The 21,061-nt window shown below is 42.8% G+C and overlaps 1 protein-coding gene across 1 annotated transcript in view; it reads right to left on the reverse strand.

Annotated features, from left to right (window-relative positions):
- The window catches only part of herc1 (HECT and RLD domain containing E3 ubiquitin protein ligase family member 1), a 445,291-nt gene that overhangs the window by 121,508 nt on the left and 302,722 nt on the right, over positions 1-21,061 (reverse strand). Inside the window, exons 49-54 of the mRNA XM_060853924.1 lie at positions 17,756-18,023; positions 16,627-16,840; positions 15,949-16,154; positions 9,860-9,987; positions 9,619-9,752; positions 1,661-1,861 (exon numbers count right to left, since the gene is read on the reverse strand). Of these exons, the coding sequence (XP_060709907.1) occupies positions 1,661-1,861; positions 9,619-9,752; positions 9,860-9,987; positions 15,949-16,154; positions 16,627-16,840; positions 17,756-18,023 (1,151 nt within the window). The remainder of the gene's footprint in view (positions 1-1,660; positions 1,862-9,618; positions 9,753-9,859; positions 9,988-15,948; positions 16,155-16,626; positions 16,841-17,755; positions 18,024-21,061) is intronic.

The following is a 21,061-nucleotide window of genomic DNA, read 5'->3' on the forward strand; positions in this document are numbered from 1 at the left end:
CTGCCACTGCTGTTTCACTATCTTCCCTCTCCCAGTCAATTCTACCCAGCTCCTCCCTCATGCCTTGTAGTTGCCTTTATTTAACTGTAATACCATTACATCTGATCCCTCTGTCTCCCTCTTGAATTGCAGAGTAAATTCTATCATATTATGGTCCCTGCCTCCTCAGAGCTCCTTGATTTTAGCTCCCTTATCAAGTCTGTCCCACTGCACAACACTAAATCTAGTATTGCCTGCTCCCAGTGGGCTCCTCAACAAGCTGCTCCAAAATGCCAGACCATTCCACCAATTCCTTTTCTTGTGATCCACTACCAACCTGATTTTCCCAATCCACCTGCATATTGAAATCCCATGATCATTGTAACCTTGCCTTTCATTGTATCATACAATCCCTACAGTGTAGAAACAGACCATTTGGCCCAACAAGTCCACAGTGACCCTCCAAAGAGTATTTCACCCAAACCCATTCCCCTACTCTATTACTTGACATTTTACCCCTGACTAACGCACATAACTTACATATCACTGAACACTAGGGACAATTTAGCATAGCCAATTCATCTAATCTGCACATCTTTGGACTGTGGGCAGAAACCAGAGCACCTGGAGGAAACCAACGCAGACACAGGGAGAATGTGCAAACTCCACACAGTCGCCAGAGGCTGGAATCGAACCAGGGTCATTGGAGCTCTGATCTCATTGATGCTTAATCATGCTTACATGTTGTGACTAAGTGCGTATGAATGGGATGTTTCTCCTATCTAGTAAGAGTGAAACCAGGAGACGTAGCGTTGGAATAAGGAGTAGATCGTTTTAGACTGAGGTGTAGAGCAGTTTATTCACTCAAGGGGTGAGGTGGGTGAATATTTGCGATTATCCACATCCTGTCCCTCAGGATTCCCTCCAACAACTTGCCCACCACTGACTTCAGGCTCACTGGTCTATAGTTCCCTGGCTTGTCCTTATCACCCTTCTTAAACTGTGGCACCACTTTAGCCAACCTCCAGTATTCTGGCACCTCACCTTTGACTATCGATGATACAAATATCTCAGCAAGGGGCCTAGCAATCACTTTCGTAGCTTCCCACAGAGGTCTAGGATATGCCCGGGGATTTATCCACTTTTATGTATTTGAAGACAACCAGCACTCCCTCCTATGTAAGATGCCACCATCTATTTCCCTACATTCTATATCTTCTGTGTCTTTTTCCACAGTAAACACTGATGCAAAATACTTGCAGTTCCACACAAAGGCCACCTTGCTGATCAATGAGGAGCCCTATTCTCTCCCTAGTTACCCTTTTGTCTTTAATGTATTTGTAAAAACCATTTGGATTCTCCTTAATTCTATTTGCCAAAGTTATCTCATGTCTCCTTTTTGCTCTCCTGATTTCCTTCTTAAAGTATATTCCTACAGCCTTTATACTCTTCTAAAGATTCACTCGATCCATCTTGTCTATACCTGTCATATGCTTCCTTCTTTTTCTTAACCAAACCCTCAATTTCTTTAGTCATCCAGCATTCCCTACACCTACCAGCCTTTCCTTTCACCCTATACTGTCCGTGGACCCTCGTTATCTCATTTGTGAAGGCTTCTCATTTTCCAGCTGTCCCTTTACCTGCTAACATCTGCCCTGCCCGTAATTAAGGCATAACTTACCATCTTTTCTGTAGCAGTGCTCAAGTTCAAGTCGGTGCATAGTAGATGAATCCACTACCTCGATGAGTCCAAGAGATCCATCCATTCGTCCTACAAGAAGAACTTCTAAAGTGTCACCAGCCCAGCTGGCTATTGGACCTTCTTCGGGCCATGCAAGAGCAGAAACCCAATGTGGTTGTACGTCTAGAAGCCCCTTGCCCCCTATAAAGACAAAAATAAATCACTTAAGGAAGGCCTTCTGAATTTCTGTTTCGACAATCAGTACATGTTCGAAATTTATACACAGGCTTCCACAATTTATTTTAAAGGGAACAACGAGATCATGAGAGGATATTTATTAGAGACCACCAAATTCAGAAGTCACATAATACCTGGTTTATTTGAAGCCACAAGCTTTTGGAGTGCTGCCCCTTCGTCGGGTGAGGTGAGAGAGAAGCACACAGATACAGAACTTACAGGCAGAGAGATCAAGGACAGTAAGATCAAAAAATCGTACTTATGGTGTGAATGGAGTGTCGAATAATAAGTTTCAGATGGAGACAAAAAAACTGCAGATGTTGGAATCCAAGGTAGACAAACAGGAGATGGGAAGAACACAGCAAGCCAGGCAGCATCACGAGTTGAAGTCGTCAACATTTTGGGTGTAACCCTTCTTCAGGACTGGAGATGGGGGAGGGGGAGCTGCACATAAAGGAGGTGGTGGGGGGTCAGGATCAGAAGAGTATAAAGGCTGTAGGAGTATACTTTAAGAGAGAAATCAGGAGGGCAAAAAGGAGACATGAGATAACTTTGGCAAATAGAATTAAGGAAAATCCAAATGTTTTTTACAAATACATTAAGGACAAAAGGGTAACTAGGGAGAGGTGAAGACAGGGGGAGGGTATGACCTGATTGGTCGATGGGAGGAATGAATCAGGTTGGTGGCTAGAAGGAAGGGTCAATGAGAGGAATGGAAGGGAGGGGGAGGGGCTGGGAATGGAGTCGGGAATGGGAAGGGAGGTTATTTGAAAGTGGAGAACTCAATGCTGATTCCTCCGTGCTGTAGACTGCCCAGGCGAAAGATGAAGTGTTCTTGCTCTAATTTGCAGTTTGATTGGTTGTGGCAATGGAGAAGGCCAAGGATGGTCATGTCAGAAAAGAAGTGGGAAGGGGAATTAAAATGGGCGGTGACTGGGAGGTCCGGTCTCCCCAACGTAGGGAAGACCACATGGGGAGCACAGGATGCAGTAAACTAATGTGGAGAAGAGGCAGGTGAACCTCTTTTTCTCCTGGAAAGACAGTTTGGGGCCCTAGATGGAGGTGAGGGGGATGGTGTGCTGGTGGGTTTTACATCTTTTTCAGGGTGATACCTGGGGGTTTTGGGGAGGGGGTGGTGAGAGGTGCAAATGAAGGAAACAGTCCTTGCAGAAGGTGGAGAGAGGTGGAGAGGGGAAAATATTCTTGATGGTGGTGGGGTCTAGCTGGAGTTGGTGCAAGTGCTTAAGGTTGATGCGTTGGATGTGGAGATTAGTGGGGTGGTGGGTAAGGACAAGGGGTATTCCATCTTTATTGCGTTTTGGTTGGGGAGGCAGACAGAGCAGTGGAACGGGAAATGGAGGCGGTGTAATGGAGGGCTATCTGGATGGCAGAGGGGGGAAAAGCATGTTGTTCAAAATAGGTGGACATCTGGGATGCTTGGAAGTGTAATGTCTCCTTGTCAGAGCAGATGCGGCAGAGGAATGTGCAGAATGGGATGGAGTCCTTATAGAATACTGGGTGGGAGGAGGTGTTGTCCAGGTAGCTGTGAGAGTCTGCGGGTTTATAGTAAATGTCCAACTACAGACTGATTCCGGAGGTGGAAGTGGAGAGGTCAAGAAAGGGGAGGGAGGTGTCCAAGATGGACCAAGTGAATTTGAGGGCAGGGAGGAAGTTGTGGGCGAAGTCGATTGGGGGGTGTTGGACCGGGGGTTGGTGCGGAGACAGTGAGGTTAGAGTGGGTGGGGGGAATGGTGGAGAAATTGAGGTGGCCAATGTCACATCGGCAGTCTGCAATGAAGAGTCCTAGGACAGGTATGATTCGACGCTGGTTGATCAGGTGGATGAGGAAGGTCGGAGGTGGGAGAAGGGGTCCTTGGAGGGATGTTGGGAGGTTTTGTCAAATAAGGCAGCACTGATGCAGAGACAGCAGAAGAAGAGCTCCGAGCTGTGGCGAGAATTTGTTGAGGTGGGGGAGGAGGGGCACAAACATGCACCCTTTACTGAGATTGGACTGTTCAGCATCACAGAGTTCAAGGTTGGGGGTTGGGGGATAGTGAATATGTGGCAAGGTTGTGGGTTGCGGTTTTTGGTGGGGGGGGTGGGTGGGGGGAGGGGGTCCTGAGGAGGCTGATGGCATGTGGTGTGTGAAGATTCGATGTGGTGTGGTTGGGGTGTGGGGAAGTGGAGGAGTGGATGTGGGAGAGAAAGGAGATTGGGAGGGGAGTGGGAAGGGGTGCAGGGGGATGAGGTGAACAGGGAGACGCAGAGGGGTAAGGTGCATTGTGGGCATGGATGGGTGAGAAGGGAGAGCTGGTGCATTGTGGTGGTGGATGAGTGAGGAGGGAGAGCAGGTGTGTTGATTGGCTGCAGATAGACAGTAGGACCCAGGGGATTGGAGTCCTAGTCTTGGTTTCAGAATGAGCAGAGCCAGAAGTGGAAGCAGAAGCTGGAGGAAAGCTGAGGCTGACCTAAGTGTTTTTGCCTGCAGAATCCAGGGCAGTGTTACAGGAGACTTCCGGAGCAGAGATAGACATTGTGGGTGAGTACTTGGGTTTCCCAATAGTTGGTTGCTACGGCCCGGGTACCAAACTGGAAGCAGTGTCTGACCTAGAAGTAGATTTGGACTGGAGAGGCCCAGTGCTGAATGGAGTCTCCATGTGGGCAATGGCGGTGGTAGCAGTGTGGAGGCAGCCGGATCTAAGGTGCAGATTTCAAACAGTGAGCGAGTTCTCCTACTAGAGGTGAGTGGAGCAAAATTTTGCAATCTTTCAATTGTTTATATCAGATATGAAACCAAAAAACTGTTTGTTGAGCTGGTTGATTCATTCTGCGTTGGATGTAGAATAGTAAGGGTCCTCCACACGTTTGGGAAATGGAGGCCTTGAGCTGGGGTGGGATGAGGAGAGGGAATGGAGATGCCTTTGCATTGCAGAGGGGGGAGAGTAGAGCATCTGGAGAGAGAATCGTTTGTAGAGGCATTGGAGGTAATGCAAGTATGGAGCCTCAAAGGTGGGTTCAAATCTGGAGGGTTTAAAATGTATCTGTAGGCCTTGAGGAATGAGATAGTTGCAAAGACAGTGGCAGAGCAAAGCCATGTGGCTGCAGTACCGAGTATATTTCATCATGGGGTCAAAGAGTTGGAGGGCTGAAGATGTCACGGCACTGTGGTGGTGAGAAAAGGCTCACTGAGTGCACATTTGAGGGAGGCAGAGAATCTCTTCAAAGTGGGGATCTTTTGAAGAGACTTTGCAATGGTACAAACTTGGTTAGAGACAAACAAAAACTGCAGCTGCTGGAATCCAAGGTAGACAAGCAGGAGGCTGGAAGAACACAGCAAGCCAGGCAGCATCAGGAGGGGGAAAAGTCAATGTTTCAGGTGTAACCCTTCTTCAGAACTGTAGGGGGAATTTCAGATAAAGGAGGTGGCAGGTCCAGGTGGTGAAGTGGGGATAAGTGAAGACGGGTAGAGGGTACGACCTGGTTGGTTGATGGGAGGAACGAATCTGGTTGGTGGCTAAAAGGAAGGGTCCATGAGAGGAATGGAAAGGAGGGGGGAGGGGCTGGGAAGGGAACCGGGGATAGGAAGGGAGGTCATTTGAAATTGGAGAAGTCAATGTTGAGCACTCTGGGCTGCAGGCGACCCAGACAGAAGATGAGGCGTTGCTCCTCCAATCTGTGGTTTGATTTATTGTGGCAATGGAGGAGGCATAATAAAACTCTGCAGGTGATCATGTCAGCAACTCAATCACAAGTGAAGGGATAACCTATAATCCGATTAAATGAGGCAGAGAGATAATTACAAAAAAAATTGAAAATAAGGAGACAAAAACAAAAGGCTGGAATAACATGATAGGTATAAGAGTCACATGCCAAGGGTCTCACCAAAGTAATCAATAATCCAAAACTGTGCTAACTAATTAAGGTAGAGAGATCATAATTTATTAAACTGATGGTGTCAAAACAGAACAGTAAGAATGATTTTACAGACACAAAACAGTGTGCGAGGGTCACATGTAGTGTGACATTAATCCAAGATCATGATTGACGCTGTCTTCATGGATACGGAATGTCGCTATCAGTTTCTGCTTAGCAATTCTCGGTTGTTGTGTATCACAAAGGCCATCTTTGGACAACGCTTACCCAAAGATATTATTATTCAGCACTCCACTCACACCATTTGTCTGATTTTTAAAAATCTTACTGTCCTTGATCTCTCTGCCTATAAATTTTGTGTCTGTTTGCTTCTCTCTCACTTCACCTGATGAAGGGACTATCATCCGCAAGCTTATGATTTTAAATAACCTTTAGTTGGACCATAAGCTGGTGTTGTGTGACTTCTGACTTTGTTCACCCCAGTCCAACACCAGCATCTCTATACCAAGTAGTCCTCCAAATAGTGAGGAGGAATTAAGTGAGAGCATTTTTAGGCACACTATGGAAGTCTGAGGACAAGTAGAATTGACAGTTGGTGATTTTAATTCCCTAGAGAAGACTGGGAAAAGATGTGCATGGAAGGAGACAAATTCCTACAATGTGTGCAGGAGAACAGGTGACCAACATCTGGAGGCAGGACACCTTACCTTCTGCCTTGGAACACTTCAACCCCAGGGCATCAATGTGGACTTCACCAATTTCCTCATTCCCCCTCTCCGCACCTTACCCCAGTTCCAACCTTCCACATGACCTGTCCTACCTGCCAATCTTCTTTCCCACGTTTCCGCTCCACCCCCCTCTCCGACCTATCAATTTTATCCCTACCTCCATCCACTTATTGCACTCTTAGCTACCTTCTTCCCAGCCCCACCCTCCTCCATTTACCTCTCTACCCTGGAGGTTCCCAGCCTCATTCCTGATGAAGGGTTCCTGTCTGAAATGTTGATTTTCCTGTTCTTCGGATGCTGCCTGACATGCTGTGCTTTTCCAGCACCACTCTATTCTTGACTCTGATCTCCAGAATTTGCAGTCCTCACTTTCGCCTTGTTGGGCCGAACGGCCTGTTTCCACACTGTACGGATTCTAAAAATCTCTAAATTTGTGGATGGTACGAAGCTAGGGAGAAGAGTGAATTGAGAGGATGATGCTGAGTGACTTCAGAGGGACATTGACAAGTTGGCCAAACAGGCAGGACAACTGGCAGTTGAATAGAGAAATGTGAGGTAATGCAGTTGGTCATAGAAACACAGAGCGACAGTACAGGCCCATGGTACATCTTTGAGGAATGTGGTAGCATAGGGATCTGGGGGTTCATGAGCATCATTCTATGAAGGTGGCCAGACAAGTTGAAACAGTTGTTTGGAAGATTTATAAGATGGATTTATAGATAGAGGAACAGAGTTTAAAAGCATTTGGAGCATTGTTCAGTTCTGGGCACCTTATTTTAGGAAGCAAGTTAAATCCGTGGAGATTTATGAGAAGGATACCAGGATTGAGAGAATTTAGATATGAGGAAAGATTAGATAAGGAGGATGAGGCTATTCCCTTGGAGCTGAGAAGATTAATAGATGACCTTATTGAGGTGATCATGTTTTCAACTTCACTTTTCAGCCTGATGCCTTGTACATCAGTTCAAGGAAGTGAACTAGGCCATTTAGGACTGAGATGGGGAAAACATTCTTCATCCAGAGAATGGTGAGCCTGTGAAATTCACTGCCACAGAAAATGTTGGAAGCCATAATGTTGAACGTTTTCAAGGAGGAGTTAGATATAATACTTAGACCTAAAAGGATCAAAAGACATAGGAAGAAAGTGGGAAACTGAGTTACTTTGATCAGCCATAATCGTACTGAATGGCAGACCAGGTTTGAAGGGCCACAAACCTAATCCTGCTTCCGCCTTTTCTGCTTCTGTGTTAACTCAGCCTTGAATATATCCAATGACCCAGCCTCCACTGTTCTCTGTATAGTGAATTCAAAGATTAACAACTGAGAAGGAATTTCCTCTTCATCTATTATTTAAATAGAGCATTCCCAGTTCCAGATTCCTCTCCGCATTAGAACATAGAACATAGAAAGATACAGCGCAGTACAGGCCCTTCGGCCCTCGATGTTGCGCCGACCGAATCCTACCTAACCTACACTAGCCCAATAACTTCCAAATGCCTATCCAATGCCTGCTTAAATGACCATAAAGAAGGAGAGTTCACCACTGCTACTGGCAGGGCATTCCATGAACTCACAACCCGCTGTGTAAAGAATCTACCCCTAACATCTGTCCTATACCTACCACTCCTTAATTTAAAGCTGTGTCCCCTAGTAACACCTGACTCCATTAGCGGTAAAAGGTTCTCAGTGTTGACCCTATCTAAACCCCTAATCATCTTATACACCTCTATCAAATCTCCCCTAAACCTTCTCTTCTCCAATGAGAACAGCCCCAAGTGCCTCAGCCTTTCCTCATAAGATTTTCCTACCATTCCAGGCAACATCCTGGTAAACCTCCTCTGCACTCGTTCCAATGCCTCCACATCCTTCCTATAGTATGGCGACCAAAACTGCACACAATACTCCAGATGAGGCCGCACCAGAGTCTTATACAGTTGCAACATTGACCATGTCACAAATCCTAAAATAATATGCTGAGAATATTTTACAATAAAGACCAACATGCAATTTGCCTTCTTACTTACTGCAGTATTTCCATGATAATTTTCATAATTCATGTATGAGAACACCCAGATGCCTCTGTCTGTATCGCAACAACTATAATGTATTGTGATTTGCTATGCTCCATGACAAAGGGACAAACTTATATTTTCAAATACTATATTCCATTTGGTAAATTATTCCTAGTCAACATTTCTTATTCCTTTAATCCACCTCACATCTTGCTTTTCTGCCCTTCTTTGCATCTTTAAACCTGCCACATAATAGGTCCCTTCATCCAAGTTAATGCAGATTGCAAATAATTAAGAATACTGTTTTGCCAGTTGTGCCCCATCAGTTACCATTTGTTAATCTGAAAAAAAGATCCTTTTATCCCAACTGCCTGTTTCAGATTAGTTAGCCAACTTTCTATCTATGCTAATATATTATCCACAATACCATGAAATCTTGTTTTGTATATGATTTGGAGATGCCGGTGTTGGATGGGGGTGTACAAAGAGATCATTCACCTCTTGAAGGAGCAGCACTCTGAAAGCTAGTGCTTCCAAATAAACTTGTTGGACTATAACCTGGTGTAGTGTGATTTTTAACCTTTGATATAGCACTTTGTCAAATACTGTTATAAATCCAAATGCACTATATCTCCTTGTAACCCTTTATCTACTCTGTTGGCCATATTATCAAGGACTTTGAATATGCCTGCCACAATTTTCATAAAGTCCTGCCATGACTGTCTCAATAACGAATTCCAGAACTTTCCCAATGACACATTTCGCTAACTCATATGTAGTATCCTGCTGTCTGAAACATCGTTTCTTGAATAGAGATGTTTCACTTGTGGCTTTCAAAATCACTGGGACTTTTCCAAAATCTAGGAAATTTTGGAAATATAACAAATAGCGCTACAGCTATTTTGTATAAGGTGCTAGGCTGCCATTATGTTCATGGGACTTCTCAGCCTTTAGTACCATTAGCTAACAAACAATTCATAGTGACAAAGGAAAATCAAAGGGACACCGTTGCTGTACCATTTTACTATCACATTATTTTACATTCTAATCAAGATGAGTAACGATATGAATTGCACTTTAAAAAATACAAAAATATCAAGTGCCTTACCAGTAACTTGCCAGATGTTCACCATTTTTTCTAATGCTGCTGCAATATATTTGCCACTAATGCTCCAACAAATGAGAGACAAGTTTGGTTCACAAGGAGAGCCCAGACTGCCCAAGTCTTCTGAAATAATTTCTCTATTGACAAAAAAGTCAGTACAATCTTGAACATTAGCTGTGGAAACTTAATGTACCACATTCATGTTAACTTAAAATAATCTTAAGTTAAAAAAGGAGCTACTCACGTTTTATTGAAGACACATGTTTGTTGTAAGATGTAATGATTTTTAGTGACACTCCACACTCTAACAGTCCCATCATTGCCACTTGTTGCTAGGAGACCCTTTTTACTGCACCACTGACATGTGATCACCTTTGAAGAAATTTAAGAGAAACTCTTCTAGAGATGTTTTTATTAAAGCAATTAGAGTACTTTCACTAAATATGCCTGTAACTCTGTAATGCATAACTACTCCATCAGAAGCAACAATGCATATAGTAGCACTATGACTTGAATAAGTCATTGTCTATACCAAGGCACACTACCTCCCCAAAGGTAGCTGATTAAAAAGCAATTCTGGTGGTAGAGGTAGTTTACTGGACCACATGTATCAGCATCTGCTGAGTAACCAGCTCAAGGAGCATCAAATACAGGTGTAAAGATTCATCCTGGATAAAGCTCATTGCTGAGATGAACAGAGCAAAACGAGACCAGAAGAAAAAAAAATGTATTTAGCAACTTTTCTTTATATTCACAATCTAGGACTGGTTTTCAGTTAATGTTATCCTAGATGTACAGAATGCATGACTCACAATGTCTGTGGTTCAGTTAAAAGCACTCTCAGCTCTGAGTCAGAGGTTTCGACATTTGGTCCCACTTTAGGTAACCTTCAGTCTAACTCGCCTGCGCTGACCAGACATCCCAATCTTACCTAGTCCCATTTGCCAGTATTTGACCCGTATCCCTCTAAACCCTTCCGATTCATAGTGTAATTTTAGCCACCCTTATGGTTTTTGGGGTCTTTTTGGGATCTTGAATAAGTGAAAGCTCACTTGGTTAGAGCCAAAAGCTGCTGGTTCGCTGCCCGCTAAAGGAGTTGTCCGTGAATTTGCCTTTTTCAATGGTTATGTTTATGGGATGTTACGATATTGGAATAGTTAATATTTTGCAGTCAAACAATTTTTCAATAGAGTTATTACAAGCTCCTTTGTCTTTTGTTGTATTTTAACTATAGATATGATTACTTACAGTGTGGAAACAGGTCCTTCGGCCCTGGAAATAAGTCCACACCGACGCTCCGAAGAGCAACCCACCCAGACCCATTTCCTAACACTACGGGCAATTTAGTATGGCCAATTTACATAACCTGCACATTTTTGGGCTGTGGGAGGAAACCGGAGCACTTGGAGGAAACCCAGGCAGACACAGGGAGAATGTGCAAACTCCACACAGATAGTTGCCTGAAGCGGGAATTGAATCCGGGTCTCTGGCCGTGCTGCCCATAGTGTTTGAATAAACTATTTTGACTAATGTCGAGTAGTTTGACCAATCGAATTGCTTCTTGAAACACATCACCTCACATTTACCTTTAAAATAACAAAATGTTGGACTCTAGGCTATCTCCTTTATATATTTTGAGGGGGTCTGGACTGTTCCATAACAGGGCCCCATTCTCTCCCTAATTACTCTTCATTCCATAACATACTCAAAGAAACTCTATTTGCTAGAGCAATCTCATGTCCCATTTTTGCCCTCCTAATTTCTCTCTTATGTATCTCGTATTGCCCTTACACACCTCTAGGGAATCACTCTATACCTGACATATGCCTCCTCCTTTTTCTTGACCAGAGACTCAATTTCTCTAGTCATCCAGCATTCCTGACATCTACCAGTCTTGCCCTTCACACTAACAGGAATATATTATTTCTGGACTCCAGTTATCTCATTTTCAAAAGTCTACCACTTTCCAACCATCTCTTTACCTGCGAATAACTTCCCCCAACCAACTTTTGAAAGTTTCTATCTAATACTGTCAAAATTGACCTTTCTCCAATTTAACTTCTGATCCATTTTATCCTTATCCTATTTTTAAAAAAATGGAATTATGATCGCTTGCCTCAAAGTGCTCCCCCACTGACACCTCAGTCACTTCCCTGCCTTATTTCCCAATAAAAGTCACGTATTAGTCCTTCTCTAGTAGGTACATCCACATATTGAATAAGAAAGCTTGAATATACTTAATTTCTTTCCCATCCAAGCCCTTAACACCATGGCAGTTTCAGTCTATGTTTGGAAAGTTAAAATCCCCAACCATAACCACCTTATTATTCTTACAGATAACAGAGATCTTCTGATATATTTGCTGCTCAATTTTTGCTGATGATTAGGGGGCCTATAATATAATCCCAATAATGTGACAATCTCTTTCCTATTTCTCAGTTCCACCCATATAACTTCACTGAATGATCTCCCAGGAGTATTCTCCCTAAGTAGAGCCGTAATGTTCGGCCAAACTAAAAACACACTCCCTGTTCCTCCCTTGCATTCCTTTCTATCTTTCCCATACCATCTGTCCCTCAGGACAATAAGGTACCAGGACTACCCATTTCTGAGCCATGTTTCTGTAAATAGTTATGATATCCCAGTCCCATGTTCTCAACCATGTTCTAAGTTCATATGCCTTACCTATAGGCCCCTTGCATTGAAGTACAGGTAAATGCAGTTTCATTTGTCAGTCTTGCCTCATTCTCTGCCAATCTCTTGTCTGCCAAAACGTTTTGACTTCTCTCCTTACCTACAATACCTGCCTCAGCCTCTTCTCTTTTCTCACTATTGCTTTGGCTTCCACCAGACTCCTGACTAGTTTCAAACCTCCAGAGGATATTGGTCTACTTCCAAATCAAGTGAAATGTGTCCCTTGTATACAAGTAATTTCTACCCTTAAAGTGATCCCAGTTGTTCAAAAATGTGAATACTTGCCCCCTAATCAGCTCCTCAGCCACACATTCATCCATCCTATTCCTACTCTCACTAGCACGTGACACTGGTGATAGTCCAGAATTTACTACCTTGAGGACCTACTTTTTTAACCTCCTGCCTAATTTCCTACATTGTCTCTGCAGAACCTCATCCCTTTCCCTACCAATATCACTGGTACCAACATGCACAATGACCTCCTGCTGGTCACTCTCCCTTCAGAATATTCTGTACTCTCTCCAAAAATTCCTTCACCCTGGCACTGCACCAGTGAGAAACTGCACCATCCTGACGTCTTGCTCTCAGCCGCAGAAACACGTCTGTCTGTTCCCCAGACTAGTACAACCATTCGCTTGGAATCTGCTATATCCCTCATTATAACAGAACCAATCATAATACTAGAAACCTGGCTGTCAGTGGTCTACTTCACTGAGAGGTCATTCCCTGCTTCTACTGTACTCAAAACGGCATACCTGTTTGAAATAGGGACAGCAACAGGAGACTCCTGCACTACCTCTCCTAACATTCAGAGCGGTTAACCATCTATGTGTGGTGTCTCAACCTTCCTGAAACTGCCATCCATCACACCCCCTTGTTCTTGTAAATTCCTCATTATCTCTAACTGCTGTTCCAATTGATCCATGCTGTCCGATAGGATTCGCAAGTAAACACACTTCCTGTAGACAGTTTCCAGAAACATTCAAATTTTCCCTGATCTCCCATATCTGACAGGAAGTACATATCACCCCATTAAAAGTTATTTCTGTTCCTTTACGAATCTAGAGCCAGAAATTACATAAAAATGAACACAATTCACCTTGCACAAAAATGCATCGTTATCACAGCTTTACTGTGACAAACAATGCTGAGTTTGCTTAATATCAATCCTTAATATTAAGAGTCATTCAACAGACAAATCACAGTATATAAACATAAAAGAAGGCTTCACCTTAATTTTTTTTTGTAAATCCATAATAGTGAGTAAGATATAAAACCTTTAAGTCTTAAAATCAAATACTTAGCCGATCATGCTCAAAACTCAAACGTCACTCTCTTTTCCTGTAGTTTCATGCAGTGATATTTTTTTGAAATCACTGAAACCTCGGCACCTTTATCTGAAGCTGGATATTAGACTTCCCACATCAGTTACAAAACTGCACTGCTACTTTGTTGTTTCAGTGAAACCCAGTACCAGAACCCTTGTGCAACCTCTCAGTCTGACAGCTGTGAAACTACACTTTTTAGCTGATTCATTAAAAACCAAACATGCCCCTCATGATTTTATTAACCCCTTATAAAAGCACAGCCCTCACCCTCCGACACTCCAGCCTATTCAGTCTCTCCCTTTAGTTCAAACCCTCCAACTGTGGCAACACCCCTGTCAATCTTTACTTAATCCTTTCAAGTTTCACAACATCCTTTCTATAGGATGGAAACCATAACTGCACACAATAATCCAGAATTGGACTAACCAACGTCCTGTATAGCAACATGACCTCCCAACATCCTATACTCAATGCTCTGACCAATAAAGGAAAGTATTTTAAATGCTTTCTTCACTATCTTATGTACCTGCAACTCCACTTTCAAGGAACTATGAACCTGCACTCCAAGGTCTCTTTGTTCAGCATCACTCCCCTTACCATTCATTGTATAAGTCCTGCTCTGATTTGCCTTTCCAAATACAGCACCTCACATTTATCTAAATTAAACTTTAATTTAGTTTAATTAAATTAAACTAATTTAATTAGTTTAAATTAGTTAATTTAAACTCCTCGGCACACTGGCCCATTTGATCAAGATTCTGTTGTTCTCTGCAGTAAATTATTTTGGTGACCACTACACCTCCAATTTTGGTACCGTCTGCAAACTTACTAACTATACCTCCTGTGTTCATACCCAAATCATTTATACAAATGATGAAAAGTAGTGGACCAAACACCGATCCTTGTGGCACACCACTGGTCACAGGCTTCCAGTCTGAAAAACAACCCTCCACCGCCACCCTCTGTCTTCCACATTTGAGCCAATTCTGTATCCAAATGACTAGTTCTACCTGTATCCCATGTGATCTAACCTTCATAACCAAGCTCCCATGGGGAAATTTGTTGAACGCCTTACTGAAGTCCATGTAGATCGCATCCACTGCTCTGCCTTCATCAATGCTCTTTGTTACTTCTTCAAAAAACTCAGTCAATTTAATGAGATGTGGTTGCACTCACAAAGCCACACTGACTATTCCTAAAAAGTCTGTGCCTTTCCAAATACAAGTAAATCCTGTTCCTTAGGATTCCCACCACTGATGTCAGGCTCACCAGTTTATAGTTCCCTGGCGTTTCCTTACCACCTTCTTTAAACAGTGGCACCATGTTATCCAACCTCCAGTGTTCTGACCTCACCTGTGGTCATTGATGATAGAAATATCTCAGCAAGGGGCCCAGCTTGCCACAGAGTTCTATGGTACTCCATGTGTTTTAAGACAACCAGTACCACCACTTCTGTAATATGAACATTTTTCAAGCTGTCACCATCCGTTTCCTCACATTCTACATCTTCCACGTACTTCTCTCCCATTTAGTATCTCTCCCATCTTCTGCGGTTCCACACATAGGCTGCCTTCCTGATCTTTGAGGGGCCATATTCTCTCCCTAGTTTCCCTTTTATAATGTATTGATAAATCCCTTTCGATTCTCCTTAATCCTATTTGCTAAAGCTATCTCATGTCCCCTTTCTGCCCTCCTGATTTCTCTCTTAAGTATACTCCTACTGCCTTTATACTCTAAGGATTCACTCGATGTCTGCTGTCTATACCTGACAAACGCTTCCGTCTTTTTCTTGACCGAAACCTCAATTTCTCTAGTCATCCAGCAATCCCCATACCTATCAGCCTTGCCTTCCACCCTAACAGGAAGATACTGTCTCTGGACTCACTTTATCTCATTTTTGAAGACTTCCCATTTTACAGCTGTCCCTTTACCTGCGAACATCCACCTCCAATCAACTTTTGAAAGTTCTTGCCCAATATCATCAAAATTGGCCTTCCTCCAATTTAGAACTTGAACTTTTAGATGCTGTCTCTCCTTTCCATCACTATTTTAAAACTAGTAGAATTATGGTCACTGGTCCCAAAGTGCTCCCCCAATGACCAAGATTTTTTCTGACGCTGTCCAAACCAAGACCACAACAATTCACTTCCAAGCAATTGATGATCTAAGTAAGTCCATACAGTAAGGTATTGAACACCAAATATTTACAGCCTGAGATCTTCACCTCTGGCTTATTGTGGGCTAACACAGTTGCAATATTTTGCAAAATAATCCTCTCAGTTGAGACTTAGTGTGGAAGTGTGTTTCTTACCCTATTCTGGTGTGCTTCAAGCTTGGTGAATGGACATTTCCGTAGGTCCCCAGCCATATCAGCATAAGTCTGTGGTTTGCTTTGGTTATCACGGTCATGTGCTGCAAGAGTCCGAACAAGCTGCTGAGCAGCCCATTGTCTGTGCTGGGAAGATAGTCTAGATGAGAGGCAGCAAGCTGCTAAGGCATTAGCCAGCTCCAGAGGGCCTACAGCAGAAGGATCATAGGAAGGATGGGCATACAAATGGGCAATAAAACCTGCTTAAACAAAACAGTGAGACAATCCCCAGTGAATGATGGCCAAGAAAACAAAGCAATGGTATTGTACTCACCTTTCTAAAAACTCAAAATTGATCAATTGTTACATAATAACTTGTCATAAAAACCTTACTAAAATTAAGGTAAATTTTACCTCTAAATCTTCAAATTAGTAATAAAAAGCATATTACTTGTCAAATAATACAGATCAATCAGAAGTCAAGTTTTGACCCACTGTTCATTGTCTCAGTATGTAGATAAATTGCATAATAGAAAAAAAACAACTTTGGAAAAGTCATTATGAAAGAAAATACCATGCAAGTATTTTAGCCTAATGTCAATAACTTTATGTGGCTTCTCATCATAATGAGAAAGGTTCACATGGCAGCTTTCATATAACAATTTGAAAGACAGCACATACCTCTTTTTTCCATCTCTGTCTTGTCATAATTTGGTCTCAGTTTGGCTCCCTTGTCAGCAAGTAATGCTACCAATGCTTGGGTTACAACAAAGTTTGGAGATGTCACAAGTTTATTTTCCTCAGCAATACCTCTAAGGAAACTGGGTAGAAATTTCCTCTGAATGGGATCATCTATGGTAGTGAGATTCATACCTGTGGCTGCTGAGATCAAGTTCTGAGGAGACAAGCAAAGATGGTATAATAATGGATAAATCCCTTTCTTTTCCAGATGTTATGCCTAATGTATATATACAGATTTCACTTGCTGAAAAATTAACCAAAAATAAGGCTCAATTAAAAATACATTTTGTCAAAGTTTACACAATTAACCAAAAGTTAAGCTGAAGAGCAAGTTTGAAGCATTAATATAGTTATCTACATTTAAAGTACATCTAGTATTGTGAATTTTGTTTTAGCATGGCTTGTAATTGAGGCAATGTACCAGAATAACTTTCATTTAGCACAGTTACTGGCAAGAAGTGTCAGAGTTTGAGGAGAGAACCGATTGATGTTGCCAAAATCATGAGAGGTATGGACAGGGTGGATAGTAAGAAGCTTTTTCCCCCAGAGTGGGGTCTCAATTACTTGGCGTCACGAGTTCAACGTGAGTGGGGAGAAGTTTAAGGGAAATATACACGGAAAGTTCTTTATGCAGAGGGCGGTGGGTGCCTGGAACGCCTTGCCAGCGAAGATGGTAGAGGATGGGCATACAAATGTGCATGATAGCATCATTTAAGATGTATCTAAACAGACACATGAATAGGCAGGGAGCAGATGGATACAGATCTGTGGAAAATAGGCGACAGGTTTAGATAAAGGATCTGAATCAGCGCAGGTTTGGAGGGCCGAAGGGCGTATTCCTGATCTGTAATTTTCTTTGTTCTTTTCTGACTGCAATTGCACAGGCTGCCTGTTTTTCTGTTAAACATTCCCTCCTGCATCACATACGGACTCTGCCAACCCGCTCATGCCTCCTCCTGCTTGCTGCCTTCACCTTCCATCACCCTCATGCTCCACTCAAATTGTAATGTCTTGAAATTCTTTCCTCAGGATATTACAACATTAGTTATACAGTTTGCAGACGTTTTACCTGTGTACACAGCTGAACAAGTAGTTTCGCGGCACTTGGACTATTAGAAGCTAAACAGCCCACTGCTGTGCTTAGGTAGGCTAGGCAGGAAATCGGTTTGTTAACTTTATTATGAACTCCACGAGGACGATCTGAAGTGCTGATGGCACCCGGACCTGGAGAAAGACCTGCTCTACTGGCTGCAGCCAGACACATCAACCGAACCAAGGTCTTGATATCAGTCAATCCCAAAGACTCGAGACCTGCTGCCAGACTGCAACTAGAACCACTAGAAGCAACAAAAGGTTAGGAATGAGATAGCATAACATTTCTTGAGAGACCAAAGAAAATTCTCAAAACCTATCACAGTATTCCATAAATGATATAATTTATAACTCAAAATTTCTCGTCAAGAAAATAATTGTTCCTGATTAAAAGATGATTATGTGAATAAAGTGACTTAAGTGCTAGGTTTTATGATAAAGCAAGATGCTTCTTGGCAGATGTAGTTCTAAGCAACATAAAATAGAAAAATGGAACACATGAATTCTGTTTGGTAAGAATTTATTACAGGTTTTTACAACTGAAGGATAATGCAAATTCTATTATCACCTTTTGGATAAAGGTGAAGCACACACAGTCACAGTTTTCTATTACATAAATGTGAATCGTTAAAGAAAACACAGGTGTCATTTTAAAAGCAATTTGGACACACTGCAAATAAAAACGAAAATGATTTCTGTTGCAGTACAACAATATTCTGTAAAAGACATACAATTGTTTTGTAAAGAACTATAAAATAAAATTCAATCTCAAAATAATAATGAAATTCTATCACATGCTACAGTAAGCAGGAATAAAAACTGAGGATGGCAGAGAGACTTCATGAAAGAACATTCTGGGACAAGGCTGAACAGTGTATCTCGGGCGAATCCGGTGTTAACAGGACGGTAAAAACTGCATTGTGAATTAAGTAACCAGTTAATTAGAAATTACCAACAACTAGTTTGAAGGGCTGTGCGATGGAAATGCCTTTGGTGTAAGTGTTGCCTTAGGTGAGATTCTTTTATCTTTCTAAATGTAAAGGGTCAGAGATGGCTGTAAGGGCAGTGGTGTGCTCCTCCTGCCAGATGTGGAAGATCGGGGAGCAGTCTAGAGAGTGTGATAAACATGAATTACGGGGATATGGTGACACCACAGGTTCAGTCAGGAGATGAGTGACTGCTAGGAGAGACAGGCAGGTAGTACAGGAGTCTCCTGTGCCTATTGCCCTGTCCAGCAGGTGTACCATTCTTGATACTGTTGGTGGGAGGAAGCCTCTCAGGGGAGTATACCTGCGTCAGCTAGGCTTGTGGCACCACAACTGGCTCTGTAGAGCAGGGTCAGGTGAAGTCCAAGCAAGTGACAATGGTAGAAGACTTGCTAATTAAGGACACAGACAAGTGTTTATGTGGCTGCATTAAAGACTCTAAGATAGTGCATTGTCTCCTTGGTACCAGGTCCAAAGATGTCTCTGAGTGGTGGCATGAAATTTACAAGGGAGCTGCTAGATGTCATTATCCACATTCATAACGAAGAACACAGGTAGAAAGAAGATGAAGTCATGCTGAGTGAGTAGAGGGAGTTAGGAAATAGGTTACTAATTTCTGGGTTACTACCAGTGCCATGTATTGTGAGGCAAGGAATAGGAAGATAGGACAGATGAATGAGTGGCTAAGGGCCCAGTGCAGGGGCGAGTTTCAGGTTCTTGGATCATTGGAACCTCTTCTGGGGCAGGGGTGACCTGTACAAGAGAGAATGGGAACCAATATCCTCATAGGGAGGTATACTAGTGCTTCTCGGGACAGTTTAAACTAGAGTGGCAAGAGGCTGAGAAGCACAGCAGTAAGTGGAAGAATGAGGGGAAAATAGATGTTAGGACCGTAAGTCAGAAACGAAGGACAATCAGAGCCAGGTAAATGAGCAAGATGGGACTAATGGGCTGAAGTGTGTTTATTTCAATGCAAAGAGTATTATAGCAGATGAGCTTAGAGCCGCAATCAGGACATGGGACTATGATCTAGTGGTCATTACAGAGGCTTGTCTGAGGGAGCGACAGAACTGGCTGCTCATCGATCCAGGGTTTCGTTGTTGTAGATGACATAGAAAGGGACGTAAAAGAGGTGAAGGAGTTGCTTGACTAATCAGGGAGAATGTCACATGTGCACTCAGGAATGATATACTGGAGGCCTCACCTACTGAAGGGATATGGGCACAGCTCAAAAATAAGGTGGAGGCAACACTCTGATAGGATTATACTATAAGCCTCACAAGAACCACCGATGCATTCAGGAACAGAAATGTAGGCAGATTATGGAAAGATGCAACAACAGGGTTGTCATACTGGATGTCTTTAACTTCCCCAATATTAACTGGGACTCCCTTACAGCAAGATGCTTAGATGGGGCAGAATTTATTTAGTGCATCTAAGAAAGTTTCTTGAAATACCATGTGGGTTGTCCAGCTGAAGGAGGTCAGGCAGCATCCAAGGAACAGGAGAATCGGCGTTTCGGGCATAAGCCCTTCTTAAGGAATTCCTGAAGAAGGGCTTATGCCCAAAACGTCGGCTCTCCTGCTCCTTGGATGCTGCCTGACCTGCTACATTTTTCAGCTCTGATCTCCAGCATCTGCAGTCCTCACTTTCTCCCAACTGGAGGAAGGGCCATTTTGGGCCTTTTATTGGCTAATGGGCCCAGCCACATGGTTGACGTTTCAATGGGACAGCATTTTGGAAACTGCGATCCCAACTCCTGAAGTTTTCAGGTACCTATGGATAAGTCAGGACGTTGCTGGAAGATACAAAACTGGAGGAGGGCAAATTATGTCTGTATTAGGCAGGAACTAGGGATGTTAATTGGGAGAAGCTGTTATCAGGCAAGTCCACACCTTACATGTGGCTGTTGCTTAAGGACCTACTGATCAGCATTCAGGACCTACATGTTCCAGTGAGAATGAAGGACAAAGGATGGCAAGGTAAAGGAGCCCTGTGTAACAAGAGAGGTTGTGAATGTAGTCAAAAGAGAAAGAAGTAGCATATGTAAGGTTTAGGAAGCTAAAACCAGACAGGGCCAGTGAGGAATGTAAAGAAAAGCAGGAAAAATACTCAAGCAGGAAATTAGGAGAACACAAAGGGGCCATGAAATGACCTTGACAAGTAGGGTTAAAGAGAATCCAAAGGTATTCTATACATACATTAAAAATAAGAGAACTAAGGAGAACTAACTAAGCCATTCAAGGATAAAGGAGGAAACGTATACTTAGAGGTAGAGGATGTGGGCAGGGTCTGAA

This window comes from Hemiscyllium ocellatum, chromosome 42 (assembly GCF_020745735.1).
Source record: "Hemiscyllium ocellatum isolate sHemOce1 chromosome 42, sHemOce1.pat.X.cur, whole genome shotgun sequence".
NCBI lineage: Eukaryota > Metazoa > Chordata > Chondrichthyes > Orectolobiformes > Hemiscylliidae > Hemiscyllium > Hemiscyllium ocellatum.